The sequence below is a fragment of the Gossypium hirsutum genome, chromosome A05, assembly GCF_007990345.1.
Source record: "Gossypium hirsutum isolate 1008001.06 chromosome A05, Gossypium_hirsutum_v2.1, whole genome shotgun sequence".
Lineage (NCBI taxonomy): Eukaryota > Viridiplantae > Streptophyta > Magnoliopsida > Malvales > Malvaceae > Gossypium > Gossypium hirsutum.
The window spans coordinates 45,704,109-45,728,626 of NC_053428.1; the positions used below are offsets into that span (position 1 = coordinate 45,704,109).

Here is a 24,518-nt window from a genome sequence, read left to right on the forward strand (position 1 = left end):
AAAGGTCATGTATAAATATAAGACATAATGACTTATTTGACCCTCCAATTAAAAAAATTCATTTTAGCCCTCCATTTAAGTTTTTACCTTTTTTTAGCAATTAAACTTACTTTTTTTGTTAAATCACTCCAAAATGGATGGAAAAGTTAACTTTTTAAACTTTGCTAATGTGGCATACACATGAATTGCCACATAATAACACGTCTGCATTTAATTAATTGTTTAAAAATTTTAAAAATATTTTTAATACATTTTATATTTTATTGAACTTTTAAATTTTAAAAAATTAATTAAATGCTGATATGTCATGCACATTGCAATCCACGTGTATTCTACATTAGCAAAGTTAACAAACGTTAGTTTTTCTATTTATTTTGGAGTGATTAGAAAAAAAATACAAACTTGTTGAAGGGGAAACTTAAATGAAAAACTAATTTTTTATAAAGTTGAAGGGTAAAAGCCTAAATATAATAAAAATATCATCAAAATTGTTTTGAACTTTTATCATTTAAAGTATTTTCAATATTTTAATAAAGAGGATGGCGCCAAAAGCAAAGTTAGTTATATAAATAAAACCAGAATTTCAGAAAATGTCGCTTTTCCATCCATAGCAAATCATAACACTTCTTTTTCTTTCATTTTGTTACCTTTTTGTGCAAAAATTAAAATTTGATTTACTAGAGAGAAAAGTGATAACAAAAAAATCTGATATTTTTATTCTGAATTGACCATTTCTATTTCTAGTAATTTCTAACTTTATCTGTTTTTGAAAATCTGGATTTAATATTTTATAGTTAATAGTTAGATTTCCGTTTTGATAACAAATTTGAAACTTTCGATATTTGAACAGTTGAAGCGATGGCCGTCGTCGACTTTGATTTCAGCGACATGGGCTGTTCAAATGTACGAAGTAAGTTTTTTTTTTATTTTTGGTGGATTTTTTTTCATGAAATTGTGATAGGAAAATGGAAAGATTTTTTTTAATTATTAAAAACCGATGATAAATTTGTCTTTGTTTTTGTAGAATTGGTAAAGAAAATGCTATAAAACTTCCAATGAATTTCATGCAACCGAATGCAGATTTTAGGAAATCGGATTTGAACTATTGAAGGCGATGAATGAATTTATAATTTTTGCTGATTTAATCTTACAGAATATCTTGTATGGTAAGAATATATATTCTTCACTTTTTTGAAAACCTTACCCAGTTATCCTCCTTTTGTTCATTTGAAGTTTGTGGCTCCGACCCTCAACAAGCACTAACCGCTTTACAAATTGGGAGCACCTCATTGTATCTAAATAGTCGAACCATATGCACTTATGTATGGTCTGACTCGATACCGTCAGCTAAGACGAAGAGTATGCTACCACTTAGCTATCTGTCCCTCAACAAAGTTCTTGATATGTTACAAGAGATTCTATGAACTTTGAAAAACCTCTCAACTCTTACTGAAAATTGCAAACCTAATTTGGAATTTCCTTTTTTCTTTTTTTCATTTTGTAGGATGATTATATAAGCGCTTGTGTCCGAACGCAAAGAAACATTTGAAGTTATGGATTTGGATGATGGCAATGGAAACATTGAGTACTCAAGAACAGATATTGAGGAAACTGATGGGATTGGAAGTAATAAACAATCAGGGGAATATCAGGGACTCTTCGCTCGAAATCAAAGCCGAAACGGTAGGCATGGGACTGTGGAAAAAGGAACCAATAAGCATGCAACCAGACATTTAGAACTTGATGATGAATCTGGAAGCAGTAAGCATTCAAGTAAGGTTAGTGAAAGCTTTATGCATTTAAGAAGATCATTAGAACCAGATGTCGAAACTGGAAGCAGTAATCGACCAGATACTTATCCACAGGTTATAAATGGGGTTGCAGGGATTGGAAGTAACCATTTTGAGACTAATCCTGAGGTTTACAAGGGATGGGGAGACAATCATAATTTTGAAATACTAGGTGACAGCAGTAAACAATCAAAAGTAATTCAAGGAAAGAAGGATTGGATCGAAGGCAATATACACATTTCAGCTGAAAAGCGGAGTTTGTCATCCTCTTCACCGTCAACTTCTTCATCTAGTTTGTCTACAGATGATCAGTTTGAAGTGGATATAAATCTATCAAAGACCAAATCCGGCCCTAAGTCTGAAGAGAAAGCTACACAAATACAATCACTTAAAGATAAACATCATGTTTCCAATGGAGATGCAAGTCTCGCATTAGCATCTCAAGTTTCTTGTGGGACAAATGAACCAACATTGATGCAATCCCCACTGGTCCAAGTGATGGACCGAGTAGGAGGGCTAGACTCTTGTAAGATTTCCTCTGCTGTCTTTGCAAGAAGTAAATCAATAACTCCTATGGATTGGAGTCTTCCGTCTAGTGAGTCATTATTCAGCATTCAGTTAGGGGACAAAAGTTTCTCCAGAGATTATGTTCTTAGCTCAAAATCTAGAGAACTTTTCAAGTCTGGTGAGTTTGTTGAGTTGAGTCCACTCGCTATCGTTCTAGAGGGAGACACTGTTAAAAAGGGAGTTGAATCGGATAAGAGTGAGCCAACTTCGATATCAGATGATGTTGTCAAGGATAAAACAGGCCGAAGCATCGAAGGACAAGTCATTGAAAAGCCTGCACGTCCCATGGTATCCTGGAGTTCAGACACCACTGCTCATCATTCTGTTGATAATGTATCCAGTGTACACTCCATGGACTTTCCAATGTAAGTTAACAGCTTGCTCTATCTAAAAAAATCCTTCTATAGCCAAGCATGTATTTACTTGTTATACATGCTTATCCCATGTAGCTCTTGCTCTTGTGAACCTGATACAATCATTCATTCAACCTGATACAATCACGTACAATTTTCAAACTCTAATGCTTTCTCAATGCGGACAATCCACCTTTTCTGTTGCAGAAGAAAGAAGACGCAGAGGAAGTGTGGATGGCCATCATGCTACTGTTCTAATTGTTGGTTGGCGGTTTGCTACGGTTGGAAGTGTACCATGTATGCTTCTCTTTGTCCCTTGTTATATGCTAACGCGTATCAGACATTAGAAAATAAGCAGTTTATTGCTCATATTGTGCTTAATGTACACTTTTCTTTGCTCAAGATGCATATAGTTTGGGTTGTATAGTATGAACTACGATTTAAAACTCTTAAAGGAACTTATCAACCGAATTTATGTTGGAAAATTGTAGTTTGTCAGATGGAAAATGTGCTTCTGCAATAGAAAAAGAACAGAAGCAGCAACAACAACAACAACAAAAGGAACATCCCATGGCCTCGTCAGTACCCTCAAAATCAAGTTGCTGCACCTGTTCCTCCTGTTGATGGTTTTGGTGTTGCTGTTGTAGATGAAACTACGGTTCAAGAACTAGCTAGCCTTGGCCGCGCCGGTCGGAAAAAGCCTGCCCCAGATCTGTCTTTTGTTTTGGGAGGTTTGCAAACTGCTTTTGATATTTAATCACCATAACTTCCGAATAACTGCAAAGGCTCCCATCCACTTCAACTCAATGTCTAGTTAGCATGGATCACGACTACGAGAAAGCTGGATGAAAGCGTTTATGGAAGCTTAATCTGCTGTTTGCTATGCCTGACGGCTAGTTAGACTCGACATAATGTTTACCATCGCTCTCCTTTCAAGGTTTACGCCTTGCCCTATTGAAATTCATTTCAGATCATCAAAAAGAACGTTGAGACAAGACACATACATTAAAAGATTTAGTGGTTTTCCTTTTTCGTTTCGAAAGTCTAAAGAATTGAGACCGAACAGGGTCTTTTGATTATGAAAAGCACCTCAGGCTACTTATTTCCTCATGGCCCGATACAGCCATCAGATATTATTTGTAAAATAGTTCCATTGAGTCTCATATTAGTTATCGAACCAATTCCTATAATTATGAAACCCATATGAGATACGGAGGAATAGGCTATTATTTCTTCTCTTTTTTTTTTAAATTCCGTTGACCAAGAGATGTTGAAGCTGCATAAATTATTTGCATTGCACCCACTATTATCACTAGGGAGAAAATATGGAATGCGCATGGGGTAATAATTCCATACGCTCCCATTTTTAATAAAATTTCGGCTAGAAGCATACAAGCATTGTAATGGGCCTCTCCGTGGGTATCTGGTAACCACGTATGTAAGGGTATAATCGGTGATTTGACAAAAGCAATAAGAAATCTAATATAGAATATTATTTCCAGTGCGACAAGATATGATTGATTAGCTAATATTTCAAAATTTAATGTTGGTTCATTAGAACCATATAAACCAAGACCCCAAACTCCTATTAATAAAAATATGGAACCCCTTATAGTGTACAAAATAAAATTTGTAGCCAAGTACCGATGTTTGTTCCCCCTCCCCCCTCCCACATGGATAGAAGTAGATAAACGGGAATTAATTCGAACTCCTACATGATGAAAAAAGTAAAAGGTCTCAAGAAGAAAATGATCCTATTTGACCATTGTATATTGCTAGCATCAGGAAATGAAAGAATCGCGAATCTTGAGTAACTAGCCAAGCCCCGCCAAACTCATTAAAGTGGTGATAAATACTGTCAGTAAAATGGGCCCTATAGAAAGTCCATCTATTCCCAATCTCCAGTAAAAATAAAAAAATTTATCCTTTTATAATCTTCCACCAGCTGAATTAATAGTTTGCCTTGAGAAACGATAAACAGTGACTCAACCAATGATAGAAGTTGAATAACATTGTTGCTACAACTACCATATCTGATCAAGCAATTTGGTTATGGATATTGCTAGCAGCCTTAAGTAGGACTCGGTCCGATGCAACTAAGATCAGGTGTGATAATCAATCAGTAGCAGCAGGTAATTGTGTAATATCTATCATTTTATTAGAGATGTTGAACGTGGAAATGAAGTAGAGTTGATCCATTATAATTGAGAATTTCAACTTAAGGAAATTTGAAAGCTTGAAACATTAATGGAACGGCCTTCTTTTTCCAGCAAAAATGCCATGAAAGTGTAAATGACATGGCATTTTTTGCTGTTAGTTTATATTTTTATTTTTTTCATTCTTTTTCCCCCTAAATAATTGTTATATCATCTAACTTCCCAAAAAGAATTCTTTTTTGACAAACCTATTGGACATTTGAAAGAAGAATGTATTGAGATAGAAAGTAATAGAACAAAACAAAAAAGTAAGCAAATTATAAACTTCTGATTTTCATTACAACTTAAAGTTTACATAAACATTTATTGCTTAAATAAGCTGAAAATAATAATAAACTATTACTACTTAGCAAGTCTTGGAATTGTATAGTATAACTTGCCTCTCTATTGGCTTATTTTAATCTAATTAGTAGCCAAAACATCTCATCAAAAAATATTATTGTTTTAATGCAACTTCGCAACTTGTAGAGAAAAAGGGCTCACATGTATAAGCTTGCCTACCACAGCTCGCACCTTTGGTAACTTTGCAGATTTGATGATATCGCATTGTTGGTGAGCTCGTAGCCTTGTTGAGCTTGAACATTTGATAAATTTGAAATTTTGGTGAGTTCACATCTTTGTGACCTATGTTTGCCATTGCATGGATCGTCACTTCACAACACTCCTCCTTGGCCTCCATGCTGCGAACTCCAAAATCCAAACTCGACTTTTTGAACTTCATCTTCCCAAGAGGTTTTTTTAGAATGTTCGCTAATTGATCTTGCGAATTACAGTGAACCAAAGTTACTTTCTTAGCCTATTCGAATTCTCTAACAAAGTGATACTTGATTTTGAAGTGTTTTGTTCTTCCATAGAACATTAGATTTTTTGCAATTGCAGTAGCAGACTAATTATTGCATTGTATTTCTATTACCTTCTTTTATTTTAGATCGTGATACTGTTTCCTACTTCTTTGAGCTCCAACAGAACACACTCGATCCTAAAGAAACCTGAGGTGTTCTTCATATCTTAATGTAGACCCAGCCCAATCACTATCTGAATACTCAAGTAGTTTGACCTTTTTAGTCTTCACAAACTTCACTCTATGGCTTAGGGTTCCTCTTATGTATCGCAGAACCCTTTTTGTTACTCTATAGTGGTTCGCATTGTAGCAATGCATGTACCTTGACAACAAACTTACAGCGGACATTATGTCAAGTCTAGATGCAATCAAATAAAACAGACATCCAACCAAGATTCTATAGCTTGTTTTATCAACTTTTTCAACATTTTCATTGCTGGCAAACTTCTCACCTTGTGTGATAGGGGTGTTCGTCGGTTTACAATTCTCCATATTGTATCTTCGTAAAATCTTCATGGCGAACCCTTTTTTATTTATAAAAATAGTATCGCGAGCTTGAATTATCTCCAGACTGAGGAAGTATGTGATTTCTCCAAAGTTTGACATTTCAAACTTCACTTATATCTTCTCTTTAAAATCAACCACCAATTCACTATTGTTAATCAGAAGTAAATCATCAATATACAATGATATAAGGACAAGTGTTTCATTACGAACTTTGTTCACATATAGAGTGGGTTCACTGATACTTTTTTCAAATCCCAGCTCTGTTAAGTGATTGTCAATCCTTTCATATCACGTCCTTGGTCTTACTTTAAGCCATACAGAGCTTTTTTTTTTCTAGTTTGTATACCTTTGCTTCACATCCAAGCACTACAAACCCTTAAGGCTAATCAACATAAATTTCTTCCTTTACGAAGGTTGACTTCACATCTATTTGATGTATTTTCCAACCTTTTTGAGCTGCAGGTATTAGTAGTAGCCTTATGGCATCTAACCTCACAACAAGTGCAAAGGTTTCAATTAAATCCACTTCATATTGTTGGCTAAACCCTTTTTCAACTAATCTGGCTTTGTATCTATTGACAAGACATCAAGATTAGTACTGGTTCTAAACACCCATGATGCGGCTCTAGCTCAGAAAGCTACCAACGAACCCATTAAGCTGCCTCAAGAACTGATAACTCAGTCTCGTGCCAAGAAGTTCCAAAATGTTTTAGCAAGTTACGTCGATTGTAACGCCCCAAATTTGGGACTAGAAGTATTGGGCCTTGAGTATGGGTCCGTAGGGAGGTTGTATAGAATTAGTTAATTGTGCAAGGAAATGACACAACTGTGTATCTGTTTCAGTGGTTAAGTGCTTTGTGAAGTGTTTGAGAAATCTTGGGTTCAAACTTGGGCTTTAGCAAAAATTTTGGTTTTAAGTGAATAAAACCTTGGATGCTTGAATGATGGCCTTTTAAATTATTGTGTTAAGTAAATGAAACAAGGAAGCATGTAGTCTAGTGGTTGTGGCGTCATTAAAGTTGCAAGGGAAGCTTGGGTTCAAATCTTGGCTCTTGCAATTTATTTTGGTTTTTCTTTTAAAGGAACCTAGACTTTGCCTATAGACCTTATAATTAATTGAGGATATTTTGTGACATAGAAAGAGCCTGTGGTGGAGTGGCAATGTGGCGTGCTGTGTAACTATGAGGTCTGAGGTTCAAGTCCTGGGATGTGCAATGGAGTATTTATTTTGCTGTTTGAGCTGTGTAGGAGGTGGAGTTGGACTGATATGTATTCACGCCCTTCTTTGTTTGAAATTGGCTTCTTTGTTGGAAATCGGCAAAAGCCGAAAAGCCAAAACTTTGGCATTTGAGGCCTCACGAGCGTGCAACCGCTCGTAGGTAAACTGAGCCCACAAACCATGGGCAATAGATTGTAGAGGCCACCACGAGCATTCTCTGTACTGGGCCCAATTAGCCCCGTGGTCCCGCTTGTGTAAATCTAACTGATAGGTGGGAAGTAGTTGGGCTTGTCATGTCATGTGTATGGCATAGGCCGTTAAGGGCTTCGTTGGGTCAAAATGGGCCGGAAGGGCCCAACGGGCTCGTGGGCCCCACACAGATTAAATCCACAATAGGTGATAAATTTTGGACTAGGCTATGTAGGTCATATAGCCGTAGCTAAATTTGGGCTAAGTGGGCCACGTGAGCGTGTGGGCCCACTTGGGCCAAATAATGGGTCTTAGGCCCATTTACACCGTTAGGTCTGTTTAGGTTATTTAAGTCGCTCAAGGTGACTGTGGACTTTCTGAGAGGTCGATTATCTGTATCGAGACTCTAGAGGATAAAATGACCAAAATACCCCTGAGGGGTAAAAATTACTATTCTACCGCTAATGGGTGGAAATGACTGTTATACCTTAGAGGTAGGTTAATTGATGAGTGTATGATATATGCATGACCGTATCTGAGTATGAAACCTTGCATACACGAAATATTATGACATGACATACTGCATTGGGGTTGGGATTCTGATTTGGATAAAGTACTGTTCTGGTGGCTTTGCCACGTATTCTGATATTAGTGGCTACGCCACGTTTACCGCTATTAGCAGCTTTACTGCATTACTATTAGCAGCTACGCTATGAAATTGGTGAGTTGGCTGGGTGGGTCGATTTAGTCCCCACATGGTGAGTTGGTTGGTACGGGTAGTGAGCAGGATGGATTGGGTTGGGTTGCATACATGTATTGTGATTATACTATTTTGGGCATAGGCCCACACTGTTACTGCATAGGGCCTAGGCCCAGACTGTACTGTTAATGAATAGGGCTCAGGCCCAGACCGTTACTGTATGCACTGTTACTGTTGACCGATTGGGGATTACACACTAAGTTTTCGTAATCTCACCATTCTTTTAACTGTGCAGGTAATCCCTAGCCTTAGATGATTTGGAGCCGCAAGGGACTCAGTAGTGGCCACACGTTCGCAGATTGGTTGTTAATAACTCAATTTATTTAAGCTTTCATATTTGGGTTTTAGTTATGTAATAAGGCCATTTGGCGGTTTTTAACTTTTAATGGACTTTTGATTTCTTATATTAAACTGCTAGTCTAGGAAAACTCGACTTTTCAAACTATTTACAATTTTCTAAAGAACACGAGCTTTAAACAACAAAGTTTTCTAAAGAGCTTCTACAATTTAAGTTGAATTAATATCCCAAAGGAAAATATTTTGAGCAAACGTATGTGACTAGATGATTTGCTAACCCCGTACAAAAGGTTTTACTTTTAGAAATAAACTTTTACCGACAACTCGATTTTTTAACGATGTTTGATGTAACACACCAGCTTCGGCTGTAGTGTCTAGGCCGGGTTTGGGGTGTTACATCGATCGAGCTTGGGGAGAGGGAGTAGCCGGACTTACTGACTATATAAAGACCAACTCAATGGCTGTCCCATGCAGCTTATTACAAGCTAAACTTTAGCTCACTTAGTTGCTAAAATAAATTATAGTTAATTTAGTTTTAAGTCATTTAATTAATTTAGTTAAGTGTTAAATGTGTCTTAAGCTATTTAATTTGTCCAAATACATTCGGCATTAATAGGTCATAAGTAATTAAATTTGTCTTGATTACTATAGCCATTTAAGTTGTCCTTAGCTTATTTAATTTGTCTCAGCTCCTACAGCTCTTTAAAATGTCCTAAGCTAAGATAATCTAATTGAACACATTAATAGTGCCTTGAAAGAATTTTATTTGTTGTTTTAGGTAACTGTTTAGCTGAATTCAGCTAGGTACATGGACAGAATTAAAAGGAGCTTTTAAGCTGAATTAAAGTCAACAGCTGATTTCTCTTCTCAAAGGGTTGCTCGTGAATAGCAATGGACAAAGGGGTGTTCACACTGGTCCATTCAGCTCACAAATTCCTTTCACACCTAGTGGCTGTTCAAAATTAACCATTCACACCTTGTGGCCGATTGCATCCAAATTTCACACCATGGTTTGTTTGTGTGCCCAAAAATGCCATTAATTTGCTACTGCTTATTCGACTGCCCAAAGGAGGAATTTAAAGCTAATTCTAAATACTTTTGGCTACTAAACAATGAACCCTTTCAGGATAAGTATTCAGCTCATTAAATCGGCTGAATTGGGATATTAATCAAGCTAATGGTTGGCGACACCTAGGCCTGGAATTCTTCAAAGTTTTTGTAGTTAATGATTAAGCTTAATTTAGCTCATTAACAGCTCATTTAAGCTGAATTCATGTGACTATTCAGCTAGGTCATACTTAGGTCTATAGATACTTTGTAATTAGCTGGTTGTTTAGACTTTTTGCCAATTTTATGATTCAATTAAAACTTGTGAGATTTTCAATTCTCCTTGTTCTCTTTGGAATTGAATTGACTTATCAAGTTGTCTTGTGGTGTCATTCTTTCCTTTGTTAAACCGAACTTATCACATCCGGTGTGGCGTTTATTAAACCTTTGGTTCCTATCATATTTGATAACAGGTCAAGGTTCTTTGCTGATTTCCTAAATCGAAATTCACTTAAGAGCTACTCTGAGACTCGGGTCAACAATCACACTATTGATGGTTCATTCTCTACCCTTAGCCAAATTACACATTCCTTGTTTAACCAACTTTCTTTTAGACCTCTGTTTGAAGCCTATCTTTTATCTTTTTCCATCCCTTTTGAAACAAACCTAGTCTTTCCCAAATTCACGATCGGGCAAACTAATACGACTCAAAACAACAATAACCGAACTCGTATCATCCCATTTAACTTCAATTATTTTCTTATGAACTAGTCTGGCTACAAGCTCCGATGTTTCATTTTTTTATCATGCTAATTTTGTCCTTCATAGCAGTTCACCATTCAACTTCTTGAGCTACTTCTTCAAAGGTAATTGGTTCCAGCTTTGCCATATTACATTTTTATAGAATCCAGTGATTGACTTGGTTCCTCGTACTGGATGGTCATCAACTGCATTATTTTCAATTTGTTCACTAGTGGCTCGCAAGTCAAGTTTCAAACCCCCCTGTTTGTGCATCTCCTCCTCTGTTGGATTCCACTTCTAGATTTTCTCTTCATCAAACTTCACATATCTCCTTACAATCATCTTCTTGGAGAAAGGATTATAAATTCTATAACATTTCGTAACACTGGAATATCCAATAAAAATCCCTGGTTGCAATCTACTGTCCAGCTTGTTTTTTTCCTCTCATGGAGCATGAATAAAAAAGGGGCAACCAAATAATCTTAGGTGAGAAACAAATGGTTTAAAACCATATCAGGCCTCGAATGTTGTCTTTCTTTCAACAGCTTTAATTGGTAGTTTATTTGGCAAGTAAACAACAGTATTTACTACTTCTGCCTAAAAATCAATTGGCAGTTTGATTTCAAACAACAAGCAGTGAGCCATATTCATTACAGTTTTTTTTTCACTTACTCCATTTTTTTGTGGAGTGTACACATTGCCCAACTAATGATGGACACTAGCCTCTTCGTAGAATTTTTCAAACTTTTCTAAGGTGTACTTTAAATTTGAAAAAGATATCAGCTACTTGAACTTGTTCTTCATGAAGTAAACCCAACAGTACCTTTGTAACACCCCTAACCTGTATCCATCACCGGAACAGGGTTATAGAGTATCACCGGAGTTTACAGAACAATTACAGGCAATTTAAGACATTTACTATTCATATTCAAAACTAATCATATTGTCCCTTAGATAGACCCTCGAGGCTAAATTTAAGCATTAGAAACAAGTCAGGACTAAATTGGGGACTCAGAAATTTTTTTGTGAAATTTCAAAATTTTTCTTATATATAGGGGCCACACGCCTGTGTGAGTTGGTCGTGTGGTTTACACGGCCAAATGACATGCCCATGTCTCAAGCCATGTGGGTAATTGATGTGAGGCACACGACCGTGTCCCAGACCATGTCCTTACCAGTGTAACTCTCTGACTTGGGCCACACAGCCTGCCACACGCTTATGTGCTAACCTGTGCGGTCAATTTGATTTTCACAAATTAGGTGCAGGTTTCACATGGCTAAGACACACGCCCGTATTCTAGGCCGTGTAGCACACACGACTAAGACACACGCCCGTGTCTCCGCCTGTATGCCTAATTCTGCGCATTCTGTTTCTCAATTTTTAAGATGCAGGGGACACACGGCCAAACCACATGCCCATGTGCTTGGCCGTGTGTCACACATGGTCAAGACACACGCGTGTGTGTCTACCCGTATGGACAAACTAAGGTCATTTCCTAGCCTTATTTCTCACCCAAACTTTACCATCAACCTACCTAAACACTTACGCGCACACACAGACACACACACACACACACACACATATATCAATCAATTCCAAGCATTAAACCAAGCAAAAAATATTAATGTATGATATAACATCACCTATTTGCATTAAGCCAAACTTACTTTTTTTGTTAAGGTATATAGTTTACCTTAATTTAATCAAACCATACCATACACTTATATATATTAACATGATATAACATTGTAATAATATACCAAATCAAACATTACTAGCCATACCAATGACTAGTTTACAGACATCCATTTACAAGCCATAATATGACCAAGTTAACCTATACATGCCATTATACCAAAATAAGTTTAATATTTATACCAAAATGAGCTAGTGGATAGTATGATGATGCTCCTACTGATCTCTAACCTTTGTGAGCTTTCGAGCACTATAAAATAGAGGAAATGAAACCTAATAAGCATTTAATGCTTAGTAAGCTCGTATAACAATAATTAAACTTACCAATTACATTCATTCAAATAAGCATACAATAACATGATTCCCAACAAATTGGAAAATTTGCCTAATCACATACACTCAAACAAGTATGTCAGTCACATAATTCACATATACATTAAATATGTATGGATAAGCTCATCATGCTACACTCTTTTCAGGTATTTCAGAAGTATTCGGGACATAACTCTTTCAATCTCATAATTTCTCATGTAAAAAGTTTTGTCTGTTGAATTATTGAAATACTGATGGATACTCAGGTAGTACACACAAGCTGTACAAAACCATAAACCGCCAATTCATAATTAGGGGTACCCATTAGGGCACTTAATCAGAGAGCACACTCTCGAGCTACATATCAAGATGCTTAGATGAGCCATGTAATAGGACACTTATCCAGGCTAACTAGGAAACTCATAAGAGTTTTAATCAGGGAGCTCATAGAGCTTATCAGGCAACTCCGAAGAGTTATTATCAGGAAGCACCGGATAAGGTAACAGGAAGTTCAAGCGAGCCATGTCAGGAAGCCCATAAGGGCTTATATCAAGACACTCACGTAGAGTTCCGTTTGTGTCTACATTATATGCTGGATCACAACCGATCGAATCATGTAACAAGACGCTCACATAGAGCTACAGTAGTGCGCAACATATGCATGATCACTACCGATCAAGATGCTCACAAGAACTATTTATTTGGATACTCGAGAGGGCTATAACAGATTGCACGTCCGAATTATATTTTGTCCACAACATATGCAGGACCATATTTATTTTAGGAAAACACATATTCATCAAATTCTATTATTCAAACGAAGCTTGTCATTTATCAAGCAATATCGAGCACATGATTTATTTCTACATTAAACATTAATATAATTCACCCAAATACAACATTAAATTCAAACATATTAACACATATAAATAAGTTACACGAACTTACCTCAACACTTGTTTGTATTCACAAGTCTACTAATCCGCCACCTCTTCTTTTCCTCGATCTAGCTTCGAATTTGAGTTGTTCAGATCTATATAAATGAATTTAATCATCAATTTATCACTTTTCATATTCAATTGGATTCAATTTACACTCTAGGCAAAATTACTATTTTGTCCCTAGGCTCGGAAAATGAAATTCATGCAATTAAATCATTATTCCAAGCCTAACTAAAATTTTCATGTAACATTTACAGCACATGTATTTCATAAAATTTAGAATTTTTCCATAACTTTTACATCTTTACAATTTACTCCCTAAATCATAATTTCATCAAAATTCTCTTTGTAAAAGTTGCTTATCTATCAACAACCTTTCATTTTCTACCATAAATTTTAAATTTTCATCATATTCATCAAGGAAAAATTTTTGTTACTTCGATAACTTTTCAAATTAATCCCCAAAATAGATAGATTAAACTATCCTAATCTCAAAAATATAAGAATTACTAAAAACGGGACAAGAATACTTACCCAATTAAGCTTGATTAGTTTCCTTTCTCTCTCCTAGGGTTTTCATAAAATTTGGGGATGAAGATAATACTATGATGATATTTTTTATTTGTTAATTTATCATCGTTTAATTATTCTAATTTCCAATTTAGTCCTTAGACTTTTCTAATTTCTCCATGGATGAATCACCAAAAATATCTACTAACTTTTCATTAATGGTCTAATTACCATATAAGGACCTCAAGTTTTGAATTCCATAACTAATTGATACTTTTAGCTACTAAAACTCAACTTTTGTATTTTATACAATTTGGTCATTCCTATAATTAAACATATAATCAATAAAATTTTCTTATCAGAATTTTCATATAACATTCCTATCATAATACGGACCATGCAATAATATTAAAATAAACTTTCTTTCTAGCTCGAATTTGTGGTCCCGAAACCACTATTCCGATTTCACTGAAATTGGGCTATTACAACTCTTCCCCCTTTAAGGATTTTCGTTCTTGAAAATCTAACCAGTAAAGAGATTTGGATATTGCTTTCTCATAGTATCTTCCGGTTCCTAGGTAGCCTCTTCTATACCATGTCATTGCCAAAGAACTTTTACTACAGCCACCTTTTTATTTATTAACTCTTTTGTCTCGTGTGCCAGGATTTTGATTGGCTCCTCACTGTAAGTCATGTCAAGTTGAATTTCAACTTCTGTTGGAGAAATAACATGTGAAAGATCTGACCGATATTGTCGTAACATAGACACATGGAGGACATTATGAATTCTGTCAAGTTCTGGTGGTAATGTCAACAGATATGCAACAGGTTGATTCGTTCAGTAATCTCATATGGCCCGATGAATCGTGTACTCAATTTTCCTTTTCGACCAAATTGGAAAGCTTTCTTCCAAAGTGATACTTTCAAGAATACTTTGTCGCCAATCTGAAATTCTATTTCTTTTCATTTAAGATCTACATAAGACTTTTGACAATCAGAGGCTGCTTTTAAACTATCTCGAATTACTTTCACCTTTTCTTCAGTTTCACGAGTTAAGTCAACTCCATGTATCTTTTTCTCACTGAGCTCTGTCCAATACAATGGAGTTCTACATTTACAACCATACAAAGTCTCAAACGGTGCCATTTTAACATTGGATTGATAGTTGTTATTATAAGCAAATTCAACTAAAGGCAGATATTTTTCCCAATTACCTTCAAATTTAAGCACACAACACCGAATCATATCTTCTAAAATCTGTATAACACGTTCAGATTGTCCATCAGTTTGAGGATGGAATGCGGTATTGAAATGTCATTGAGTACCCAATGTTTTTTGTAACTTATTCCAGAATCGAGATGTAAATCGAGGATCTCTGTCTGAAATAATGGAGACAGGCACTCCATGCAATCTAATAATCTCATAAATTTATAATTCAGCCAATCTATACAAAGAAAAATCCATACGTATCAGAATAAAGTGTGCAGACTTTGTCAACCGATTGACAATTACCCAAATAGCATCTTTCTTCTTCTAAGACAGTGGTAATCTCGATGCAAAGTCCATGGTAATTCTTTCCCATTTCCATTCCGATACTAGCTATAATTATCCTGAAGGCAACTGACGTTCAACTTTTACTTGCTGACATATCAAACATTTAGATACAAATTTAGAAATATTCTGTTTCATTCCCGGCCACTAATACATCTTTTTCAGATCATTGTACATTTTATTACTACCAAGATAAATAGACATGTTACCATTATGAGCTTCATCTAAGATCTTTTGTACAAATTCTGAGTTCTTTGGTACACATATCCTGCCTCTGAATAACAAACAACCATCAAACCCAACCTAAAATTCTGAAAATACTCACATTGTACTCGTTTAGCCTGTAACTCATCATCACCCTTCTGAGCTTCACAGATCTATTGCAGAAATGTCAGTTTCGCTTTTAACTCAGCTATAATTGAACCATCATCTGACAATGACAACCGAGTATTCATTGCTCGTAAGGAAAATAAAGACTTTCTGCTTAAGGCATCAACAACCACATTAGCTTTTCCCGGATGGTATTCAATAACAAGATCATAATCTTTCAATAATTCAAGCTACCTGAGCTATCTTAAGTTTAAGTCTTTTTGTGACATTAAATACTTTAATTTTTTATGATCAGTAAAGATGTGATATTTTTCACCAAACAGGTAATGCCGCCAGATTTTTAGTGCAAAAATAATAGTTGCCAACTCAAGATCATGGATCGAGTAATTTCTTTCATGTGGTTTTAGTTCTCTTGAAGCATAGGCTATTACTTTACCTTCTTTCATCAAGATGCAGGATTTATCATTGTAAATTATAAATTTCTTACCTGATTCAGGTTGAACTAACACAGGTGCTTCTATCAATAAGGCTTTCAATCTATCAAAACTCTGCTGACATTTATCAGACCTATCGAATTTCACATCTTTTTGTAACAGACGAGTCATTGGACAAGCTATCATTAAGAATCCTTTAACAAACCTTCGATAGTTCCCAACATCCCACAAAACTTCTGACTTTCGATACATTTTTCAATGGCTTCTAGTTAACAATAGCTGAAATTTTATTCGGATCCACCTTGATATCTTCAGTAGATACTATGTGTCTGAGAAAACCAACTTCCCATAGCCAAAATTCACATTTACTAAATTTGGCATACAATTGTTTCTCACGCAGTGTTTGCAACACTTTTCTCAAATGATCAACATGTTCATTTTCATCTCGGAATATACTAGAATATCATCAATAAATACCACTACAAACCTTTCTAGATATGGTCTAAAGATTCTATTAATCAAATCCATAAATATCGCAGGTGCATTTTTCAATCCAAATGGCATCACAAAAAACTCATAGTGCCCATATCTGGTTCTGAAAGCTGTCTTTGGCACATCTGAATCTTTTACCCATAGCTGATAGTAGCCAGAACGGAGATCAACCTTTGAAAATACAGTGGCACCTTTCAACTGGTCAAACAGGTATCAGTACGAGGCAATAGATACTTGTTCTTTATCGTGGCTTTGTTTAATTGTCTATAATCTATGTACAGTCTCAATGGTCCATCTTTCTTCTTTACAAACAGAACCGGTACACCCCAAGGTGAAAAATTGGGTCGAGCAAAGCATCTGTCAATCAATTCTTACAACTGTGCTTTCAATTCTTTCAATTTGGTAGGAGCCATTCTATAAGGTGCTATGGATATCGGTGTTGTTCCCGGAAAAAGGTCTATAGAGAACTCCACTTCTCTAACTAATGGTGAACCAAGTAATTTCTCTAAAAATACATCAGGAAATTTACAAACAACTAGCACTGACTGAATCTTCGACTTAGATACTTTAGTATCTAACACATATGCAAGATAAGCATCATATCTCTTTCTGATATACTTTTGTGCTGATATTGCTGAAATCACATTAGATAACCCATCCAGTTTACCAGATTCAACATGAAGTAACTCAGCATTTTGACATTTCAACACAATATATTTTTGTTTACAATTTACCACTGCATCATGCTGGGTTAGCCAATCCATTCCCAAAATCACATCAAATTCATCAAAGGATAATAACATTAGATTAGCCGAGAAACAATAACCCTTTATCATCAATGAACAATTTTTACAATTTTATCCACCATAACATACTGGACCAGAGGGTTCGAAACTTTAACAAAAAATTCAATGAATTCAACATGTAAATTTTTAATAGACACTAAATTTGTGCATATGTATGAATGTGTGAAACTAGGATCAATCAAAGTAGTAATATCAGTGTCAAGTAGAGAAAATGTACCAGTAATGACGTCTGGTGCAGAAGCATCCTCTCTAGCACAAATAACATATGTCCTCACCGGTGCTTGTGCCTCAGATTTAACTGTTGAATCTTTTGTAGCACCTCGGCTACCACTAACATTGTTGGGGTGATGAGGTGGTCTGTCTTTCGAGGCGAGATTACTTGGCTTTAAAGTCTGATCAATATCATTTTCAATCCTTTCCGGGCAATCTTTGAGGACATAGTCAAAAGAACCACATCTATAACATGCTCCATTTCTCAACATGCTCCATTTCTCAAACGGCATTCCCAAAAATGAAATTTGTTACAATATTTACATTTTGGTTTAGGATTACCAACACTTCCCAAAAACGTTACAGATGGAGATGAGGATCTCAGGTTAAAACATTGAGAGCCTCACTCTTTCCCAGAATATCTCGTAAAGGTGGTAGAACGATCATGGTACATCTTTGGTTTCTTTGAAGTAGATGATTGTGACTTGCCCATAAATATTTTACCAAAAATCTGAGCTTCTCTCTTTGTTTGTTTCTTTTCTTTACTTAATTCCTCGGCTTTATGAGCTCAATCAGCCAAAACCATAAATTCCCTTAATTCAAGAATTCCAATCAACTGTTTGGTATCTTTATTTAATCCCTCTTCAAAACGTTTACACATATTAGCCTCAATTGGGACCTATTCTCTTGCATATTTGCTTAAACGAACAAATTCCTACTCATATTTAGATACTGTCATGTTTCCCTGTTTGAGCTCTAAAAATACTTTCTTTTTCTGATCCAAAAATCTCTGAATAATGTACTTCTTTCTGAATTCAGTCTGGAAAAATTCCCATGTAACATTTTCTCTCAATACAACTGAAATCAAGGTATTTCACCAATGGCAAGTTGTGTCTTTTAATAAAAAAAAACTGCAGATTTCAAACACTCAGCTGGTGCGCATGATAATTCATCTAAAACCCTGATGGTATTTTCCAACCAAAATTCAACTCTCTCTAGATCATCATCGGTAGTAGTCTTATATTCCTCATCCCCATACTTACGGATTTTATCCACCGGAGGCTTACCAACTCTAACAGATTCAGCAGCCTGTGGTATTTTTGGAACCGGTTGAGGAATAGGAGGGGAAGTTGTTGTACAGCAGGATTAGTTCTTAAATATTCAGTGAACCACTCGTTCATTATTTGAAAGAAGGCTTCTTTTTCCTCTTCAACTCGGCCCTCAGATACGGGCCTTCTACTACTACTAGATACAACTCATTGAATGAAAGCTTGAGTAGTGCTCTCAGCCTCCACAGATTCAACTCTAACTTGGTTCGATGACATTACTATATGAACAACATATTTAAAAATGGTCAGAAGATATCACACTATCACAAAGTATATAATGGCATGTATAACTAAACTCGTACTTACTACGTTAATCTGAGAATTGGCTAAACCGTAACTCTGATACTAATAAATGTAACACCTCTAACCTATATCCATCACCGAAACAAGGTTATAGAGTATTACCGAAGTTTATAGAATAATTATAGGCAATTTAAGAAATTTACTATTCATATTTGAAATTAATCATATTGTCCCTTAGATAGACCCTCGAGGCCCCATTTAAGCATTACTCAGAAAATTTTTTGCAAAATTTCAAAACTTTTCTTATATACAGGGATCACAAGCCCGTGTGAGTAGGCCATGTGGTTCACACGACTAAGTGACATGCCCATGTCTCAGGCCGTGTGGGTATTCGATGTGAGGCAAACGGGCTGGCCGTGTCCCAGCCCATGTCCTTACCTGTGTAACTCTTTGACTTGTGCCACACAGCCTACCACATGCCAGTTTGCTAGGCCATGTGGTCAATTTAATTTTCACAAATTGAGTGCAGGTTTCACATGGCTATGACACACACGCATGTTCTAGGCCGTGCAGCACACATGTTTGAGACACATGCTCGTGTCTCTGCACGTGTGCCCAATTTTGAGCATTCTATTTCTCAATTTTTAAGATACAGGGGACAGACGGCCAAACCACATGCCTATGTGCTAGGCCTTGTGTCATACACGGTCAAGACACACGCGCATGTGTCTATCCGTGTAGACAAAATAAGGCTATTTCCTAGCTTTATTTCTCTTCCAAACTTTACCATCAACCGACCAAAACACTTACACATATATATCAACCAATTCCAAGCATTAAACCAAGCAAAAATTATTAACATGTATCATATAACATCACCTATTTTCATTTAGCAAAACTTACTTTTTTGTTAAGGCATATAGTTTACCTTAATTTAATCTAACCATACCATACACTTATATCTATTAACATGATATAACTTTGTAATAATATACCAAATCAAACATCACTAGCCATACCAATGACTAGTTTACAAACATCCATTTACAAGCTATCATATGGCCAAGTTAACCTATACATGCCATTATACCAAAATAAGTTTAATATTTATACCAAAATGAGTTAGTGGATAGTGTAATGATGCTCCTACTGATCTCCAACCTTTGTGAGCTTTCAAGCACTATAAAATAGAGAAAATGAAACCCAGTAAGCATTTAATGCTTAGTAAGCTCGTATAACAAGAATTAAACTTACCAATTACATTCATTCAAATAAGCATACAATAACATGATTCCCAACAAATTGGAAAATTTGTCTAATCATATACACTCAAACAAGTATGTTAGTCACATTATTCACATATATATTAAATATGTATGTATGAGCTTATCATGCTACACTCCTTTCAAGTATTTCAGAAGTATTCTGGATATAACTCTTTCAATCTCATAATTTCTCATGTCAAAAGTTTTGTCCGTTGAATTATTGAAATACTGATGGATACTCAGGTAGTAACACAAGCTGTACAAAACTATAAACCGCCAATTCATAATCAGGGGTACCCATTAGGGCACTTAATCAGAGAGCACACTCTCGAGCTACATATCAAGATGCTTAGATGAGCCATGTAATAGGACACTTATCGAGGCTAACTAGGAAACTCATAAGAGTTTTAATCAGGGAGCTCATAGAGCTTATCAGGTAACTCCGAAGAGTTATTATCAGGAAGCACCGGATAAGGTAACAGGAAGTTCAAGCGAGCCTTGTTAGGAAGCCCATAAGAGCTTATATTAGGATGCTCATGTAACACCCCAAACCCGGCCTAGACATTATGGTCGAATCTGGCGATGTCACATGAAAGTGCTTTCGAAAACTAAATCGTTGATAAATCCTTTTTGTTATCTTAACTACTCTCTAAATCCAGTTATTTGTTTCCAAAACATTATCCATTTATTTACACATTGTTATAAGTTGCGAAAGCTTTTAAAACGATTTATGTAGTAGTGAGTATTTTGAAAGAAAACATTTGTAACTTTTGAAAATCCATGTTTCCCTAACACTAGTGATTAAGAATTATAAGCAACGATAAACAAATCTCAAATTAAAGTAAAAATCCATAAAGGCCTTACTACATTAAAAATACCCCAAATAATTATACTTATAATCATAATCAAATACGAAAATAGATGCGGTTCTATGGCCACCTTTGAGTCCCTCACTGCACCGATCCACCTATGTCTGGGGATTACCTGCACAGTCAAACAAAAGGGGTGAGTTTACAAAAACTTTGTGTGTAATCCTCATGCACAAAAATAGATAGTATACAGATAATCACAATTTGAGCATAAGCCCTTTTTCAGTAATAGTGTCAGTCTAGTTTGGGCTTTAGCCCATCTCAGTACAGTAACAGTCACATATATGCAGTCATAAGAATCCTACCCAACCAACCCCTACACGCCATATCCGTCCAACCCTACACTTCTTGTGGGGATATAATCAACCTACTCAACCCTACACTCCAACTAGTACTGAATACAGCTAAACCCCCTAAATACCTAAGGGGAATAAAACCTAAGATAGATCTTGTTATTATTATCTGAATTGTACGATAAATATTTGACTTGTTCTTAATTATGTGTTCTTAATTCTTGTTTTTATATTCCAGGATATTGATTCAAGTTAACACTCTTATTCAGAGGAGGAATAGACCCTGTCTAAGAGTAAAATTATCATAATTAAGCAGAGTTGATTGTGCGCCTACAGATAGGTGACAAGATTTTGCCAGATTAGGGTGAAACCTAATAAAGGAATCCATAAATCGAGTTAATGCAATTCTAGGGTGTTAATTAGTAAGAGATTTCAATTATTCAACCTAGGGCTAGACATTATTAATCTCAAGAGGGATAATAATATAATTTAGGGATTTCTACGGATCAAGTCAAATGAATAAATCATCTGATTCATAGTCAAATTGGTACACTTGCCTTAATCATGATAATAAGTTAGTCTCAAGAACGATTCATTTATAAATCTTTAAAACCTGTTACGAATATCACACATCAAGTTTTTGGCGTCGTTACCGGGGAACTAGGATATTAGGAACACTCGATTTTCATTACTTTAGCCATTTTACTTTTATTGCAATTTAAATTTTTATTTTATTTTCTAATTCTTCATTTATTTTCTTCTGACAGGTTTTTCTAGTTTATGACTAGAAGAAACCCGTCAGGACCACTACTTTTGACGATAAGATCGACCGTACTGTTCGCAGAAATAGGCGAGAAATAAGGCGAAGCCTAAGATACATAGAGGACGAGCACGAGGATGATACTTTAACCACAACCGAGGAGATGGCTGAAAACCAAGAAAATCCGTTACCTCTTGCGATTGCTGCTGATCTAGTAAATCAGAATCCTGCTCCACGCATTATGTATGATTATGCTAAACCTAATTTAACAGGAACTAAGCCAAGTATAGTTAGACCTGCTATTGCTGCAAATAATTTTGAACTAAAACCTAACACAATTCAAATGATACAACAGTTTGTTTAGTTTGATGGTTTGCAGGACGAGGATCCCAACGCTCACTTGGCAAATTTCCTAGAATTTTGCGATACATTTAAAATTAATGGCATTTCTGATGACGCCATTCGCCTTCAGTTGTTTCCCTTTTCGTTAAGGAATAAGGCTAAACAATGGTTGAACTCGTTATCACGATGGTCAATCACTACTTGGAAACAAATGACCGAAAAGTTTTTATTAAAATATTTTCCGCCAGCTAAAACAGCCAAATTACGTAATGATATCTCCTCTTTTGTGCAGATGGATTTAGAAACACTCTACGATACATGGAAGAGATACAAGGACTTTAAGCTAAGATGCCCTCACCATGGGTTACCACTCTGGCTACAGGTTCAAACGTTTCACAATGGCCTGAATCCTTTGACTCGGCAGATGATTGATACAGCCGCTGGTGGAACTATCAATAATAAGACACCTGAGGTGGCTTACGAATTTATTAAGAAGATGTCACTGAATAACTATTAGTGGCAAGTTATAAGGACAAAGCCGACAAAGGCAGCCGGTGTTTTGAACCTCGATGCGTTTACTATGCTATCTAACCAAGTAGAACTCTTAAATAAAAAGATTAATGGTTTGTGTGGTTCTACTCAGGTATATCCAGTGATGAGGTGCGATTCGAATGGAGGAGGAGCATGCACAGAATATCAACCCTTCAACCCTAGTATCGAGGAGGAACAAGTCCAATATATGGGTAACAATAACTCTAGACCCCAAAATAACACGTATAGTAACACTTATAATGCAGGTTGGAGGAACCATCCCAACTTCTCATGGGGCGGTCAAGGAAAACAAAGGCTACACTATCCTCCGAGTTTTCAACAACCACCTTACCAGCAAGAAAAGAAGCCGAACTTTGAGGAGATGTTAACAAAATTCATCTCAGTGTTAGAAACTCGTTACCAATATACCGAGACAGCCCTTAAGAATCAAAAAGTGTCAATCCAAGGGCTCGAAACTCAGATAGGCCAACTTGCCAAAATGATTTCTGAATGACCACAAGGTAGTTTGCTGAGTAACACTGAATCTAACCCAAGGGAGCAAATCAATGCAATTGCCATTCAATATGCGGAAGGGTTAGTTGCACCTGAACCAGAACCGAAGCAAGAAACTATGGCAAGTAAAGGTAAGGGTGAGGTGGACCATAATGACCAGAAATCGGTAAGTAAAGAATACAAACCTCGTGTGCCATACCCAAACGCGACAAGGAAAGACCGTACAGAAGAACAATTCAGTAAATTCCTTAAATTATTAAAAAAGTTACATATTAATTTACCATTTATTGAAGCTCTTTCGCATATGCCAAACGCAGTCAAACTCTTAAAGTAGCTTTTAACAAATAAACGAAAGTTGGATAAGGCGTCGCATGTGAAATTGAATGCAGTTTGCTCAGCCATATTACAGAATAAGCTACCGAACAAATAAAAAGATACAGGGAGTTTTACGATTCCTTGTTTAATTGGTACTATAGATGTTCATAATGCATTGGCTGACTTAAGGGCAAGCATTAATGTTATGGCTTATAAAATGTTTAAACAGCTAGGTCTTGGGAAACCCAAACAAACTAGAATAAGCATTCAATTGGCTGATAAAACCATTAGATTTCCTAGGGGTATCATTGAAGATGTTCTTGTTAAGATCGATAAATTTATATACCCAGTAGACTTTGTTGTTCTAGACATGGAAGAAGATAGTAACGTACCTTTAATTTTAGGATGACCCTTTTTAGCGATTGCTAGAAGCATTATTAATGTTAGCACAGGTGAACTCACACTTCGT

At 36.0% G+C, this 24,518-nt stretch overlaps 1 protein-coding gene and 1 non-coding gene across 5 annotated transcripts; one reads left to right on the forward strand and one right to left on the reverse strand.

Moving 5' to 3' along the window:
- Positions 1-640: 640 nt before the first annotated feature.
- On the forward strand, positions 641-4,211 carry LOC107960322 (uncharacterized). Of its 4 annotated transcripts, none has more exons than XM_041112608.1 (6): positions 641-910; positions 1,025-1,166; positions 1,505-1,773; positions 1,885-2,722; positions 2,918-3,007; positions 3,202-4,211. In XM_041112608.1, exons 3-6 carry the CDS (start codon positions 1,554-1,556, stop codon positions 3,332-3,334), a joined length of 1,281 nt encoding a protein of 426 aa, XP_040968542.1. In that variant the 5' UTR covers positions 641-910; positions 1,025-1,166; positions 1,505-1,553; the 3' UTR covers positions 3,335-4,211. The 4 variants fall into 4 exon arrangements, with proteins under 4 accessions (XP_040968542.1, XP_040968541.1, XP_040968540.1 ...); XM_041112607.1 differs by having other exon boundaries at positions 642-910; positions 1,505-1,778; positions 1,866-2,722; XM_041112606.1 differs by having other exon boundaries at positions 642-910; positions 1,505-2,722.
- Positions 4,212-22,949: 18,738 nt separating this feature from the next.
- LOC121230082 (small nucleolar RNA R71) lies at positions 22,950-23,056 on the reverse strand. The gene has a single exon (XR_005928034.1). It is a non-coding gene; the product is annotated as a small nucleolar RNA R71 (small nucleolar RNA).
- Between the last annotated feature and the right edge of the window lie 1,462 nt (positions 23,057-24,518).